At 42.6% G+C, this 15,736-nt stretch overlaps 1 protein-coding gene across 1 annotated transcript; it reads right to left on the bottom strand.

Annotated features, from left to right (window-relative positions):
• On the bottom strand, positions 1–15,695 carry ssrp1a (structure specific recognition protein 1a). The gene is made up of 18 exons (XM_075481494.1): positions 15,617–15,695; positions 14,702–14,781; positions 13,237–13,422; positions 9,831–9,936; positions 9,517–9,710; positions 9,305–9,405; positions 7,630–7,759; positions 7,371–7,474; positions 7,004–7,132; positions 6,686–6,907; positions 5,485–5,557; positions 2,941–3,073; positions 2,806–2,851; positions 2,548–2,680; positions 2,212–2,379; positions 1,873–1,973; positions 1,604–1,778; positions 1–516 (listed from the first exon to the last, which is right to left on the bottom strand). Exons 2-18 carry the CDS (start codon positions 14,753–14,755, stop codon positions 448–450), a joined length of 2,124 nt encoding a protein of 707 aa, XP_075337609.1. The 5' UTR covers positions 14,756–14,781; positions 15,617–15,695; the 3' UTR covers positions 1–447.
• Positions 15,696–15,736: the final 41 nt, after the last annotated feature.

Genomic DNA, 15,736 nt, shown 5'->3' with positions numbered 1-15,736 from the left:
AATAATACAAAAACAAAGCGAGGATTTATTGAAAATTATTCATCTCCGTCTGGAAACATGACATTGCAAATCACAAAAAAGGGTGACTTAAAAAAGCACTAACACAGGAGGAACGAAAACCCTTTGTATTATCCGCACGAGTCAACTAGTCACTCCTACCATCCTCAGTGCTATTCAACTAACACAACCAGTCCCACGAGTTGGATGGAAAACCCTTCCAGACGAGCATCCATCGCTTCACTGAGCTGTCAGCAGGAGACCGGCTCAAATATGACATTTTTCAGGTTTCAGTTTCCAGACTAAGTCACAAGATTTGGGATTGTACTCTTGAAACTAAACATGTAGAAGAAAAAGATACAACTCAAGTTTGTTGATGGTCTGAAATCAACTGAATATAAACGGTTGGTCCATTGTTGCTGTGTGTGATCTGTAAGTGTGTGTGTGTGTTTAGTCAGATTCTTCCTCTGAGCTGGCAGGTGTCGACGCAGCCTCTTCCTCCTCGTCTTCATCCGATTCCTGTGTGAGAAAAAAAAAAAAAAACATCAAAAAGAAAACTTCTCATTCACATGTAAAAGACGATTTCATATCAGAAAAACATAAAAAAAGGTACAATTGTAAACACTTTTAAAAGCTTATTTTTCTATCGTGTACATAGCAGCACGATGACGTCGCAGCCTGCTTCACACATGCCCGCTTATCGCTTGGTGTAATCTGCACGTGTTGAAAACTACATCAAAGGCATCTGCACAAACGTTTCTCTGCATCTGGTGAGGTTTGCCCTGGTTAAATCAATGTTCCACACCACCGTACAGCTACCATGAGACGTCTCTCTCGTCCGATATTACTTGGGCCACAAAGTACAAAGTCTAGTAAATTACTTCGGGGGAAACGGTCGACGATATTAAAAATGAGCGAGACTTGTCTGGGTTCTGATTTTTGTCTTCTTAAACAAATGGAGGAACAAACATCCGCTTAAAGGCAACACTCCCGTCAGGTTGCTCTTTGTCTTGATGCCACCCGAAGCAAATTAAAGCACAGCTGTTAATTTAGCAAATTTCCTTTCGGGTGAACTCTATGCTCTCTGTATGTGAGAATGTGAAACAGTCTGCGCTAATGTGCAACGCTTAGTAAAGTAAAGAGGAATCTACCATCCATATCCAACACGGGCTTTGTTCTCCTATCATAGACGATACTCTCATGGACCTCACCGACACTCTCATTCCGCCTCACAGAACACGGTCAGGAAAAAGAGAGTGTGCAACCTGATCATTCTTGGAGTTGTATGATATTTAGGGCTATATCGTAAGATTTTAGCTTAAATATTGTAAGAAAGAAAAAAAAAGAAAAGGAAAAAATAAAGAAAGAAAAGTCATCGTGTGTCCGAAGAATCAAGTGTGGAACATTTTGAAGAAATTCGCTTTGGTCCGAGCTGCTTTGTTCTAACGAACGAGTACTCTGTCTCTTTCCTCACTCGGCACAATTTGCTCTGACTACAGCAAGTGATGTCTGTCTGCGGTGGCGAAGAGAAACATGATAACGGGGAATTCTTTGGTAATCGCGGCTCCTGCTTCCGCCGGTCTCATAGCGGCGTCACCGCCTGTACCTTCTTCTTCCTCTTGGACTTGCTCTTGTGGTCCGAGTCTGAGGAGCTCTCGCTGGTTTCGATGAACTCTCGGCTCTTGAAGCTGTCGTTGCCTCCTCCCCGCTCCTTATCCTTGTCTCCGCCCGCTGATTTCCTCTTCTTCTCGTCCTTTTTGCCTACAGATTTTTTACTCTCTCTGACGGGTGAACGGTGGGGAGACAAACAAAGTCACAAATTTCACACCCGTTTTATAAAAGGGGGGAAAAAACCCTCCGTGTGTGAAGCCTTACTTCTTAGAACTTGAGGGTGCTCCTCCTCCGCCGCTCTCCTTATACTCCTTCTTTGCTTTGTCGTACTGCTTCTTCGCCTCGCCTGCCTTTCCTTCCCACTCCTGAAAGAACAAAAGTACGAGAGTTTAAAAGAGTTTCGACTTTATTGACGAGCTGCTCTGCTTTGGAAAAGCTCTGCCCAAGATGAAATGATTAATGTAAAAACGGCTCAACAGACGTAAATATGGACAGCTAAACAGTGAGCTGAAACTGATTATGAAGCTCTGCAGAGGCGACTGATACATTACATTAATACATTAAATTTCTCCCCCGTCAAGGCTCCGTTGTTTGGCTTCTCACCTCCTTGTCGTCTTTGCCCAGCTGTCTCCACATCTCTCCGGCCTTTTTAGAGATCTCGGTGATGGAGATGCCGGGGTTGTCCGCCTTGATTCGCTCTCGACTGGAGTTCAGCCAAAGCATGTAGGCACTCATTGGCCTCTTAGGGCCACCGGTATCCTTCTGCTTCTTCTACTCGGATTGGAGAAAAAGGAATATTTTAGCAGTTAATGCTAGCTTTACAGTGCAGTCTAGTGTACATCTATTTGTGATGCTAGGGGCTAAAAAAAAAACAACAAAAAAAACCAACCCAAAAACCTTCACTGTAATATCTGTAACGTTTTCTCCAGCTCGTCTCACCTCTTTGCGAGGCTTCCTTTCTTTTTTCTCTTTCACCACTTTGACTTTTTTGACCTTTTTCTTCTTCGCACTTTCATCATCACTCTCGTCCCCTTCTTCGCTGCTGTCGCTTGCAGTGGCATTACTGTCGTACCTTGAGAGGAGGAACACGGGCAGGACAGTTACATCTCGAAATAAGCCAGAGAGAAACGAGCAAACGGGTGGAATCAAACCTTAGTGCTTTTAGGTCAAGTCAAAATGCAGGAGAAAGCCACTTACTCTTCTGCAATATCATCATCCTCTTCTCCCGGGTTGAAAGACTCATCTAAAGAGACGAGAAAGCAAAGTCCACGCTCAGACTACTGATCTCCTCAAGATGCTGCCTACCACTTCCACGCCGAGGCCGCCACTCACCACTTCCACCATCTGACTCGTCGCTGTCGTTGCCCTCCTCCCTGATCTTGCCCTCAGCCTTCATCCTCTCCAGGTAGGCATCATGCTGGTCTTCGTCCGAGTCGCTGTACTCATCAATTTTGCCCTTCATGCCCTGGAAGCACATTGCACAGTCAACAAAATCCACCACAAAACATGCCTAACATTTTACAGAAGGAGGCTGCCTCGAGGTACGATGGTACCTTTCATTTCAGGTACATTCATTGAAAGGTCAAAGAGTACCACTCCCAGAGTCACAGAGCCTGAGATCTATGCAAGGTTCCACAAACCCAAAATGTTCCATTCACAGTGACATAAAAAGAGAAGACGGCAAATATGTTATTTTTGCTTAATAAAGAACTTTGACAGCTAAATCGCCGGGCAAAAAAAAAAAAAAAAAAAAAAAAAAAAGAGCGGCATTGGACAATACATCATTTCAGCATCGACATCATGGCGTAGAACGCAAATAGTCACATCGCAGGACGTGCAGTGTTGAGGCAGAGTCACTCAAACGCATCATGCAGCAGCAGGTTTATTTTTGCTGCTGGATCCAGCAGGAAAACCGTCTCCGTTCATAGGCGAGTTATCCTCAAACAAGTCGGACAGAAGAATGTGCCCAGATTAAAAGGAACTTTGAAACACAGAGGTTTTTCATTGTAATTCACAAAACAGGAGTTTGTTAGAAGTGAGTGACAGACGGGCTATAACCCCACATTCTATAACCCCTCAACTTGTTGTTAATGTTAACTGAAGACAGGTACTCGCAAAGAAAGACAATCAACTCGCCGGATCGTTAACATTTTTACCGTCTTTTGACTAAACAAAACATTTTAACTGACAACTTTCGCCTCAACCTGCCAAAAGCATCCAGTTTCAACTCCAGCTGAACTCCCAATGCCAGCATTTTAGACGCCCGATGCCTCAAAGCGACAGAAATACAGTAACTCACTACCCAGACAGAACGAGGCGAAGATTTTACGTGAAAGGCCAAAAGTGACGTATATCTGCACATTGACATTTTGTACACCACAAACTAAGGTCACACTGACGTGTGCAGGAAAGCCTTGTGGTGCTCACAGTGGCACAACTGTGTCAATGTGTCACATTTTCTGCCCAAACAGCAGCGATTTGAGACTAAATCTGAATTACTTTTCAATCCGAGTCAGAATGTTGCACTACATGTCACCATGGCAACCCTCAACTGGCACTCAGAACGTACAGCTGATGGATATTTGATGATCAACAGCTTCTCTATCTCTGCTGTTTTCTGCTACTTCAATCAGCTGTAGCTGAGATAGGAATGGGTAATGAAACCCGTATCCTCAATTATGACCAGCACATTGATAGGCTCCGCTGCTATCAATGCATATATTTGGCATCTGAGAATTTCTCACCCTTGAAGACTGAAGCAGCCCGGTTGATTCACATGCTGCGTCGGCACAGAGCTGCTGAAGTTGTTATATGAGCACATTTTCTCCAGACCAAAAAAATAAAGAAATGCTGCCGGGTACGGCAATGTGCAGCACGACTGATGTCTAATTATTTAATTACAGCTCCATCGAAGATCAAATGGAAATGTCTGATACGGCCTTAGACATTGATTTAATTTTCATCCAACTCAGGAACCGTTTCATCACCAAGCCCTATTGACAGACAGCAAACAGTAACCAGTAACGCTGATTATTTAATAGCTTACAAGCCAAAAACATAAGAAAACAGACAAATAGCAAATCAACAGTTAAAATATCACTAAAACACTGTGTTGTAACATCACCACGGAGACCACAGTCGAGCTATTTCCTCTCCTACCACATAGTCTTTCCCATCTCCATTCATCAATATCCATGTCTGCATGCGGACGGCAACGTCCAGTCATGGAGGCTGCCTTTAAAACACCCGGCAGGAAATGGAGAGTGGCTCCATTCATTCTCATTGACCCCGTCACCATGGCAACAGATGGTTTTGACTGTGCCGTCAGACGCCCCCGAGAGCTTTTACATGACAGGAGAACATTACGGGCAGGGCAATCAGTGCTTAAGCAGCGGTCATGATGACAACTGAGTTGAGTGTTAAAGAACACCAGAAGCCCCCAGGCAGCACATTAGTCAGCACGATGCAAACACACACACACACACACACACACAGTTATCAGAGTTATCACACACACTCCTGCACATCTCCCATAATTAGTCATGAATCATTTCAGATTGATCAGGATCAACACCAAACCCATCAGTAACATAACACCAAATCAAGAAAAATAAATAAATAAATAAATCGCACACGATCTATGTAACATACATCGGCAGCACACCATGCAATCTGAGATCACTCCACACCAGTAAAATCAAGACCCTAATCCAGAAATGACGACCGTGACCATACCCACCTTCTTCTACAGGGTTACAAGAAACAGAAACAAAGGAGAGGGGCAAAAGGTATCAATGACTGGGATGAAGTCAAACATAACGTGTGTAATGTTTTCCATTTAACAAACAGGGATGTGTCTAACAGCTGATGGATTACCTCTTTGAACCCTCTGTTCTTAATGTTGAGCTTCTTGGCATTGACAAAGTCAAACAGTTTGCCATACTCCTCTCTAGAGGGAAGAGCGAGAAACACAGTTATTTTTTTTAGTCACAGTTCATCAAACTGGTTCAAGGTTTGAATAAGGCAGCAGTGAGTGCAACATGAAACAATAGTGGACGTCTGAAAGCTGTAGAGGCTGAGGATGACTTTTAGTGCTTGTTAGCATCATGTTACATTACTGGTGATGAGATGGAAGGCCAGATTAGCAGAGTGGTAAATGGAAAAAAAGCGAGAGACCAGAGATTCACTCTCACTCTGCTGTATAGTAAGAATGAAGTTGTCCTTAAAACACACACAAAACTCCCTGGAAAACCTGGGTTCTCTTCGAATAAAATAAACATCAAGATGAACAATTAGTTTGAAATAAGATTCTTCCGACATGTAATCAAATCGTGTTGATAGATCTGTTATACGAGCCCAGAGAAAGAAAAATACGGAATCACAGGTCAAACATCAATAAAGAATCCATAGATATGACACAAAACTGTTTCATTTAACAGCCGAGCATTTTATCTTTAGAAATCATACTACAAAAATAAGACAAAAGGGCTGTTATTAGTGTTTTCTCTTTTCAGGTCAAGCAGAGGAAGAAATTAGGCATTCCTGAGCAATAAAGGGAAAATCGTGGTAATAATTTACAGTCGAGGCAGTGACTGCCATCTTCCCTGGTCCTTTACCCGACATCAGCCCCACATACTTAATGATTATGGAAATTTGCTTGTTTTCTACAAATTCTTCATTTTTTGTTGTGCATTTTCTATTTTCAGGAATATTGCTTTGGTTTTTTTTAGTCCCAACACTTGGATGTCTTCCTTTCTACGTTTCCCTTCAACAACCTTCCCATTTTGTTTGTGCTTGCTCCACATTTTAGACACAGCTGACTGGGAACAATCAACATATTTTACCTCACTCCCATGTTGAATTTTGAGTTTTCGGAACCCTATCAATAGTTTCAACTGGCGGCTCTCTTGCTGGGACCATGGTTCCTTTCAGTCAGCCTGGAGCAACTGCTGGTTACGGGTTCCAAAATAAAAAGCTGAACGAACATCCTCCACAACTAGAAATTCAATATTTCTAGTGAGAGGTTTTACAACAAAAAAACCTCTGTCTGAAGCGTGTCTGTGTGCGGTGACGTCACCTCTCTATGCTGCTGAAAGTGTACTGGTTTCCTTGCTTGGTCTCGATCTCGAAGTCAAACGACCGCGTTGTGGTGGTGCCTCTGGCGAAGTTCACACAGGAGATCTCCTCAAAGCGCAGGTGAACGGGCGGCTTGTGGACATAGATGAAGCCTCTTTCCAGAGGGTAGAGGAGGCCTGAAGATGCCTTGTAGGAGCAGGTGATGCACTGAGCTCCAGAGTGGCTGAGGACGAGGACATGAAAGTACAAAAAGAGAGGCCGGCTTTAGTGGATGTTCTTGATTAAGAGACAAAAAGGTTGATGTTTATGAGATGCTTACCCCTGGAAATTTCCAGGTACAGTGATCTTGCGGTTGACCAGGGCCTTCATCACCCTGCTGACCATCTCATAAAGAGATCCTGACATGTTCTTGCTGAGTTTGCCCTCAAAGCGACGCTCCACATCCTCCCTGTTACAAATAGAAGACAAAACATCGAAAAGTCATTCCGGGGTAACATCTTTTCCTGGGGTTCGTGAGCGGCAATGCAAAGAGCAGCATGCAACATGCCAATTCAGTCCTTTGGTTCCCCCAAGTGGATATCTGCTTTACAACATCTCCGAGTGGGCCATTATTAAGATTAAGTTGCTTTCCCAAAGTAACAGGCTACAGGAGCCCATGAAAACAAGGCGTTCGCCGTTGCACTCACTCGCTCATGTTGAGGGTGAGATTGATATCCTCTTCTTTGGAGAAGAGCAGAATGAGAAAGTGATAACGCGTCTGGCCCTGCTTGATGGGAGGATCCAGACTGATCTATGACAACCCAAAAATAAGAGAGAAAATGGGTGAGGGAAATGAGAGCAGCTTCAAGAGGACGATACAGTAATCTTAGAGCATTTTAAGGCACAAACTTGAGAGGATTTGAATTGAAAATTAAATGGACAAAAACAGCAGAGAAGTTCACTCACCACAAAGAACATCTGCCTCTGATCTTTGTGTGGCAGCAGGAAGAGACGGAGGACGGTGGTATAGGGAATCTTGTAGTCAAAAGTCTTACCGTGCAGGTGAAGGAACGTCGGGTAGATACGGATGTCATACCTGAAAGAACATGTAAAAAGACAATTGAGAGGATGCGTGGGCCAGCTGTCCAAAATGTGGTAAATTCCTGGGGTAGAACAACAATCTGAAACACAGACTCGGTTCATTTCTCGCTGACTTCTAAATGTTGCAAATACATTTATGTTTGGGAGAAGTAGAAAACATGTTATGATAATGACATTTAAAAGGACTACAAGCAACCAAAACCGATTTAGAAAATAAACAATGAGCTACATCAATCACATGATTTATGAATGTAAACAGGGCTGTTACCAGAACTCGACCAAAATGACATTCAGTCTTCACGTTAATTTCTCCACAATTTGTTTTCCTTCGTTTCAGGCTCGCCTCGTCCTAATCCCTAATTGTTCATTTTTCTTCTGCAGTTCAGGCTGGAGAACTAGTGCCAGAAACTTTTTATCTTGATGACCTAACCCCCTGTTTTTTTCCCAAAAGTTCCAAGATGTCTTTGGATTTCGAAGCCCAGCTAATGTCACAATCCGTGCAGAAGATCACAAGCAAATAAAAACTGTCTAAAACTAAGACAGTCAGATGAACCTTTGATGAGGTGCTTGGTTAATTAAATCAAAGGAGGATCATCACACCCGACATTGTTATTCAACTACAGGTAGCGGAGTTTCCAGTTCTGAAGCAAATCTGAAGCAGACTTTTCGAAATGTGACATTGCAGTGAAACACATCGGAGTCTTTTTACTGGTTTGGAACAAATGAAGTGGCACGAATAAGGCTCATCGACCATGGGTGGTAGAGACAACAATGTGGAAGACTGTAACAAACAGGGCAGGAGTCGCTAACAGGAAACAAAAACTCCCTGGGAGAGAAAAATCAGTGACTGGCACCCTATAAAAGGGGACATAAGAACCTGTTTGCAAAAGCGGTTTCAATCTCACATCGAGCAAATTATCTCTTATATTTGGATAAAAACATTTAGAGGTATATACATATGTAGTTTGTAAATGTGCCTGTCAGATTGGATTTGTTAAAAATGCGTTTATGCAATTTTACTTTGTAAAAGCAGTAAAAGTAGCGCAGTTTAACACGAGAGAGATACAATAATAAGATGTGCCACAGAAAGCCCATTTACAGACGCTTAACTCTTCGTGGAAGTCATTATGTGGTCGGTGGAAGACACATTGGGGGGGGGGGGGGGGTATTTTCAAGGACTAAAACGGAAAGTGTGGCCAGACCGCAGGTACAGCAGGCTGAGATAATACGGTTGTAATGTGGATCTGTTGCGGTTCAAGTTCGACTACCAAAAGAAATAACCTTTACATACTTTGTCGGGTGCATTGTGCCATGTTTTCTGCTACGCGCTACATAAACATGGACAACACTGTGAAAAAATATGAAACAAAAATAAAAATCTCTATTAAAAATTCACAAAAGGGAAATATATTAGGTCAGTAGCTGCTCGCTCACACGCTCCTGTCCTCTCATTTACAGTCATGGGAGGCAAACCAACAGGTGACATACCAAGAAAATACTTAAAAACCTAAAAATCTAAGCTCTTGTTTAGATCTTCTACCTTCCTCTGGGTGTAAGACACTGCAGCTCCTTGAAGATACACACGGCGTCTCCAGTGGCCTGGATCACATCAGCCTTGGACAAAACATTCTGAGCAAACGCCTGAAAGAAAAAAAATGAAAAAGTGTCACCAACATTGATTCAAAACTAAACCAACATACAGAAATAATGTAGTACTTTATGAAGACAAATGCTCAAGAGGTGGACCCTTACCTCCACAGGGTCTTGTCTTTCGTCAGCCTGGCTGGGAGGGACGTAGAATCGGACCTCCATCAGGGAGACCTCCGTGTCGTCATTCTGGTGAAACTCCAGGGTGACCTCGTTCTTCCCCGTGGCACACTGGGAAACGTTGGACAGTGGGACCTCAAACGCTGTGTTGTCGTTGACGTCAAATGATAACAGCGGCCCTGTGATGCAAAGGCAGAGAAAAAAAAAAACACACAGCTCAACTCCTCCCTAAATAACAAATCCCTTTCCAACAGATTTGCTCATCAGCACAGAACGACGGATTTTGGCGAATTTTTTACCCGAGAACTTGGCTGTTCCCCAGTTCCACCCTTTCACGCACATGTCCTTCTCGGTCAACTCCAACTTGTAGTTGGTCTTGAAAAACTCAGAAATCTTCTCAAAGTCCTGGTGGGTGAGACGAAAAGAGGGGCACAAAAATAAATAACTAACTAAATAAAAGAATAGATAAAAGGGCATGAGGTGAGGCGCACTAAGAGGAAGCGATGAAAACAGCAGCGAGAGAGGATCGCGAGTCGGTCAAAGCACGAGCCCTGCATGGGTCAAAGCCCATGAAAACACCACCTAAAGAGAAGCAGGGCTGAGGGATAATTAATCACAACCCAATTGTAACTACTGCGCTTGGGAACACAGGAGGTGAATGTAATCCATCCACCCTCTGCACCAGCACTGACAATCAGTCGGTTTATTTATCCTGCAGGCCCGCTTACAACTGAAAAAGACACACACCCAGCAACACACACACACACACACACACCAGGTAGTAGAAACACATGTGGAAGTGATTGTGGTACAAATGTGTGGAGAGTAGAATGAGACTCTGTGGGGAAACAGACTTACGCACCTGGATATCAGCCTGTCCATGCGGTTATTAGGGCCAATTAGAGCCCAGAATGTCCTTGTGTCTGCGTGTGTGTGTGTGTGAGAGTATTAATCAGCCTCTTTGTTGACCTGGCTTCAGGAATTGTTTGTACAGGAGAACATGTGCGAGTGGATGCGTAAATGCAGAAAAATCTGAGTTTGTGCACTTTGTTGTTGCGTGGATCGTTTAATGCTAATAAACACTGACCCCACCTTTATGACTGACACACACGCCTGTCCAACATGACCACTCTGTCCGTCTTCTATCAGTACATTTAGTAAACTTTTGCACCACACAAATGCACACGAAAAAGAAAAACCTTTTCCTTGTTGTTAAAAGACAACTTTTCCCCATTCTTACTATCGATTTCTTTTAATAATTATTATTACTTTGGAAAACGTTTTATGTAGCTGAACGTACTAAATGGCCTTCATCGGTGTTCTGACTCTCATGTGTGTTTTAGTTTTTTTTGTCATGTTATGAAAGCGAGCTCTCAAACTGCATGTACGCAGCCGTTCCCTGTCAATTATTGGTCAGTTTGTTGAGATGCATGTATCAGCCGTTTCCTCGCTCTGATCCCTGAACTTAGATCCGTAAGTTTTCAATGAATGAGATACCGATTGTTATGAAAATGTTAGCATAACATTTCCAAAAATAATAAATGAACAAAATGTTCGTTTTAATGTAAAAATACTTGTTTTTTAGTATGACATGTCTAGCCACTGTGTATTGCTAAATGGTAGCCTAGAAACCAAGTAACGTTATATATGAGATTGTTAAATCTATTATCTTAATTTCTCATCAATCTGTTATATCTTAACCAGTTGTTTACATTTATGTGAACATGTCCGACAGCTTACTTTGTAACTTTCTGTATTTTTATGTCTCTTTTAGTTTTACGAATCTGAATGGAATAAAAGTGTGAGATTGAAAAGAAGTGAAATCAGTTCAAGTAAAGTTTCATACAAGGAAAGTCCTGCTCTTCGTTTTATTCTCGTTAGCCATCTGTCAGCGCTTCGTAGTAGACACAACTGCCAGGACAGAGTAATTGGGTACAATACAACTTTAGCTGAAAAACAACACACGACATTTAATTACGTTCTGATATATGGAACCTTAGAATTAAAAGGGGGTGCACTTTCTTTTTCACATGGCTGTTTTCATTTCCCATTTTCTTATGTCTGTATTTTATATCAATTCAACACATTTTCGGTACTTTTTCTGGCATCGAAGGAGCAGCTTTGAAACTTCACTCTAGCTGAGCATTTAATTAGGATTCCTAATCAGCATGTTAAAGCCCAAGCTGCAATTCTGACAGATGCTCCACTTTCAATTGTATAAAACTGCCATCAAAGATTACCATTAAAAAAAGTTGCGATTTTATTTTTTGTCACCCGATTAATATTTTAACTAAAGATTCATTTGTCAGACGTGGGGCACTTCACAGTTAAGACAGTTAAAGCCAAAGCAGCTCTGAGGCTCAAACACCAGCTCCAGTAGTAAAATGCAGCCTCAGCAGGCTGCTGCATACATATAACATGTCAACAATGACAGCGATAGTAAATAAAGCGACAACAAATCCAAAAAAAATTCAAATTCCCCTTATAATCTATATTTTAGATGCACATGGACCACACGGGACCTCTTGGATGTCTGGCACTGTGAGGCTGACGGATTCTGGGGGCCTCTGAGAATCTGGCTTGTTCCAGCGCATCCTACAGATGCTAAATCAGAGTGCGATCTGGGTTGTCCAGGTCAACAACCTGAGCCGTCTCAGAGTTTTTCTAGAGTTAGGGATTTTTATCTCGAACCATGTTTAAGGCAATTGAGATCAAAGTTTTCCACTCAGAAATGAGCATTTTAAGAAAAGGATCCATGTTAATAACTCCGTCCTTCAGTGGTTTTAATGTTGAGGCCGTTCGTCGTTTAGGGATGCGAATAGAAACAACCTACATGACTCTCCACCTCCTGGTGACAATTACAGGTCAGCGATACAACAGCCTCTCTGGCAGAGATTCCCCGTCTTGCTCAAGGACATTTCACAGGGACAGATGAACTTAAGTGTCCGTTCTGCACGCCAGCAGCTAAACCTCCAGCCAACTCTCGATTACCGACACTAACCATGGGATAATAAACAATGACATCACGGCCTGTGCTTCAGGACGAGAGGATCCACCCCCCCCCCCAAAAAAAATATGCTGATTAACCCCAAGAGACATCCACAAACTCCAGGTTATACCCACTCCTCCTCCCCAGTATTGCACTTGTGTGACATTCCCCATACACCCAGAGCAGCAGGGAAAAGAACATTACAAAGAAGGAAAAAAAACAACCCACAATGATAAAAAAAAAAACAAACACAGCTACGGTTTTTCCTTGTCTGTTTTCCCGAGCCAAATTGTTGCGTGGATTGATATAAACACTGACTCACAAGATCCGATGATTGCACTGTTTATGGAACGCACATGTTAGCGCTGGTTTCCCTCATTAATCCCATTAGGGGCTATGCGGAGACGAGCAGGCTCACTCGCACAGTGCTGACAGAAACCCACACACTCAAGTGGTGGCATTTTCGCAACATGGTAGTGTTTGTCTGTGGAAATGTCAGGAGGGGAGTGGAAGTTGTTCATCAGTGGTCCCCCTTGCTTGTGTTACACTCCCTTTCATAAACATGGTGCTGACCAAACCAGAAGTGTGTCAGGCTGAAATATTCCACTGCTCTCCCCGGGGAGGGTAACGATTATATCTCAGAGAGGAAAGATTTAGTTTGGAAGCATCAGAAAGCCTGAAGGTCAAGAGATGTTCGAGGCGTGTGCTGAACTCACCGTGTCCCTGAAGCCGTCATATTTGTAGACGTGCCCCGTGCTGGTACCGAGTTTGATGCCGTGACCTAAACACACTCGTCTCCACTGAGCCAGGTTGAGCTCGCCGGCCGGGATGCTGTCCACCTTCCCTGTCTTGCTGCTCTTATAAACCACATTTTGTTTGCTGAAACGCAGACGCCCGTCATTCTGCAGAGACGGAAGGAAAAGTTGTGCTACGGTGTCAGAATAAAGGGACTTATAGTCAGGAATGTGTGCAACTATGACAGAATCTAGTGTTAGAACGGGGGAACTGCTTATAGAAAACACTACTGGGGACACAGCACGCAATCTAACATCCACCTCCGTTCTTTATATCCTCAAACGTCTGTTAAAGAGATGTTTTTTTCCCATGTATGGTTAAATGGGGGCGTTTCCGAATGCAAATGACCATGAATGGACAGCATGGTGGTTTGGAGTGAGCGATTTATAAGCAGTTGATGACTTACTAATGTGCACTTGACTGGTGGGCGCATGTTTGATAAATACAGATTTTTGTATGTATACAAATTCCAATTTCAAAAGCAGAATTTAGAACATTTTCTCCACCAGGTTGATAAATGAGGGTCCTGGAGAGTGAAAGGTGGCCCACATGAAGAATTCCTTTCAACTTCATCTTAAGCCCTTTTAATGCGGTGAAAGTTACAGAAAGGGCCACGGTGCCTGGTTTTTCCTATTCACATGATATCAGACAGTACATGGAGTGAGTTATGGTATAAAAGACTCTATAGAGTCACAGTTTTTTCACAACATCTCACAACTTCATATCAACTTGATCGTATTGTGCCAAGCTTGCAGTGGTGGTGTAAGACATGGTGGCAGTCGATGAAAGCGGCTGAGAATATCACTATTCTACAAGTTTTGTCTTTTTGAAGAGTCAGTGTTATAACTGTGAGGATGGCTCTACAGTAACAGCATAGCTCTTATCAACTTCATAAAAGGGATCTGTCCGATTTCTCTTAACAGCTGATTATGTGTGAAATTAGCCCATCGTCACCGCATATAATTGGTATGTTTATTTGACTGCAGAAGTTCAGATTTGACCCGTGGTGAAAGCGCCACGTACAAGTTAATAGGTGTGCTCTAATCAGATTACGGTTGGAAACTTTTACGTGAAAGCACCAGGGAGGTAATCATCACAAGACGCAGGAACACTCAGTTGTCGTGAGATTGACAGATAGCAGAATATGTCTGAAAGTGACTGCTCAATCATTTTGTGCAGGTTTAAATGAACAAAGACAGGTTTCCCATTTCAGAATAATGTCTCTGATACAACAGTTATATGAATGTTCTGAAAAGATCACGAAGCGCTTGACTCTTACACATGTACATCAATTTTTTTTCATTAAGTCTGAATGTGTTATTGAACATGTTTCTTGAAGAAACATAAAAAAGGTACATCATTTATAACGTTGGTGGAGATACTGACCCATGAGCCTTTGACCTCCTGGTAGATCTCATTGAACTCCAGCGTGTCTCCCATGTCGGCTACAGGCGATGACTGATGCTCTGCAGACAGATCAAACTGTATCAGAGATGAACCAACTTTAATGAGGTCTATATAAAGGCATACCCGGCATGAAATGTGTCCCTGCTCTTTATCTTAACACTGTAATTGTGGCTGCCTCTGCTGGTAGCTTGAGCTCCGGAACATAGAAATGTTCACAAAAACATGATGGGACATAAAGTGACTGAAATACTGAGTCACTGCGGACTGCGAAATGATAGAAACCTGCAGTCATGCAATGGTATAAACACCACAACTACTCCTTGACTTTTTAAGTTCAATTTTTGTTTCTTTTGAGTCGTAAATTGTTGAATATCACATAGTTTAAAGCACCGAGTTACCCTGTAAGCTAACCAAAATAAAACGTTGCTGACTGATAGCAGTTCAATAAACTTGAAGTTAAAAGTTCTTCCGACATTTTAACATTTATCATCCTGATTTGAAAAAAAAAACCTAAAGTAAAACTAGAAGCTCTCCGTTTCTCAATGCTAACGATAACTAACACTCATGCTCCGCCACTCACAAAAGCTAGGCCACCTACATAAGGTGCGCTTGATTTGAGTTACAAAGTAGTAGCGCGATAGCAATTTTAAGCGTAAAAGGCAGCATCCACAACGACACCACCCCGCAGAGACACAACGTACGTTAAATCGAGAGCACTAAAAGAGCTAGGCCGGCGTCAGAAGTGATGCTTAGGGTTCATTTAGCAAGCAAACAGGCTCTAAATATAGCAAGTTTATACAAGTGTATAATGTCTACTCTGTGTTGCTTAGATAAACACACTAAATGGTGTCTAATTACACGAGAAAACTTAATCTGAAAACTTAAAAGTCTTACAATCACTGTGATGTGCAGCTTCGTCTTTTTCCCGCGTGTAGCATCAGGAGCTAGCGTTACGTCACAGGAAACACTCGTGGGCATTAGTGTCTACTTCCGGTTATTCAATTGCGTTTAATT

The sequence above is a fragment of the Odontesthes bonariensis genome, chromosome 13, assembly GCF_027942865.1.
Source record: "Odontesthes bonariensis isolate fOdoBon6 chromosome 13, fOdoBon6.hap1, whole genome shotgun sequence".
Lineage (NCBI taxonomy): Eukaryota > Metazoa > Chordata > Actinopteri > Atheriniformes > Atherinopsidae > Odontesthes > Odontesthes bonariensis.
This window is presented reverse-complemented; position numbering and strand designations above follow the sequence as displayed.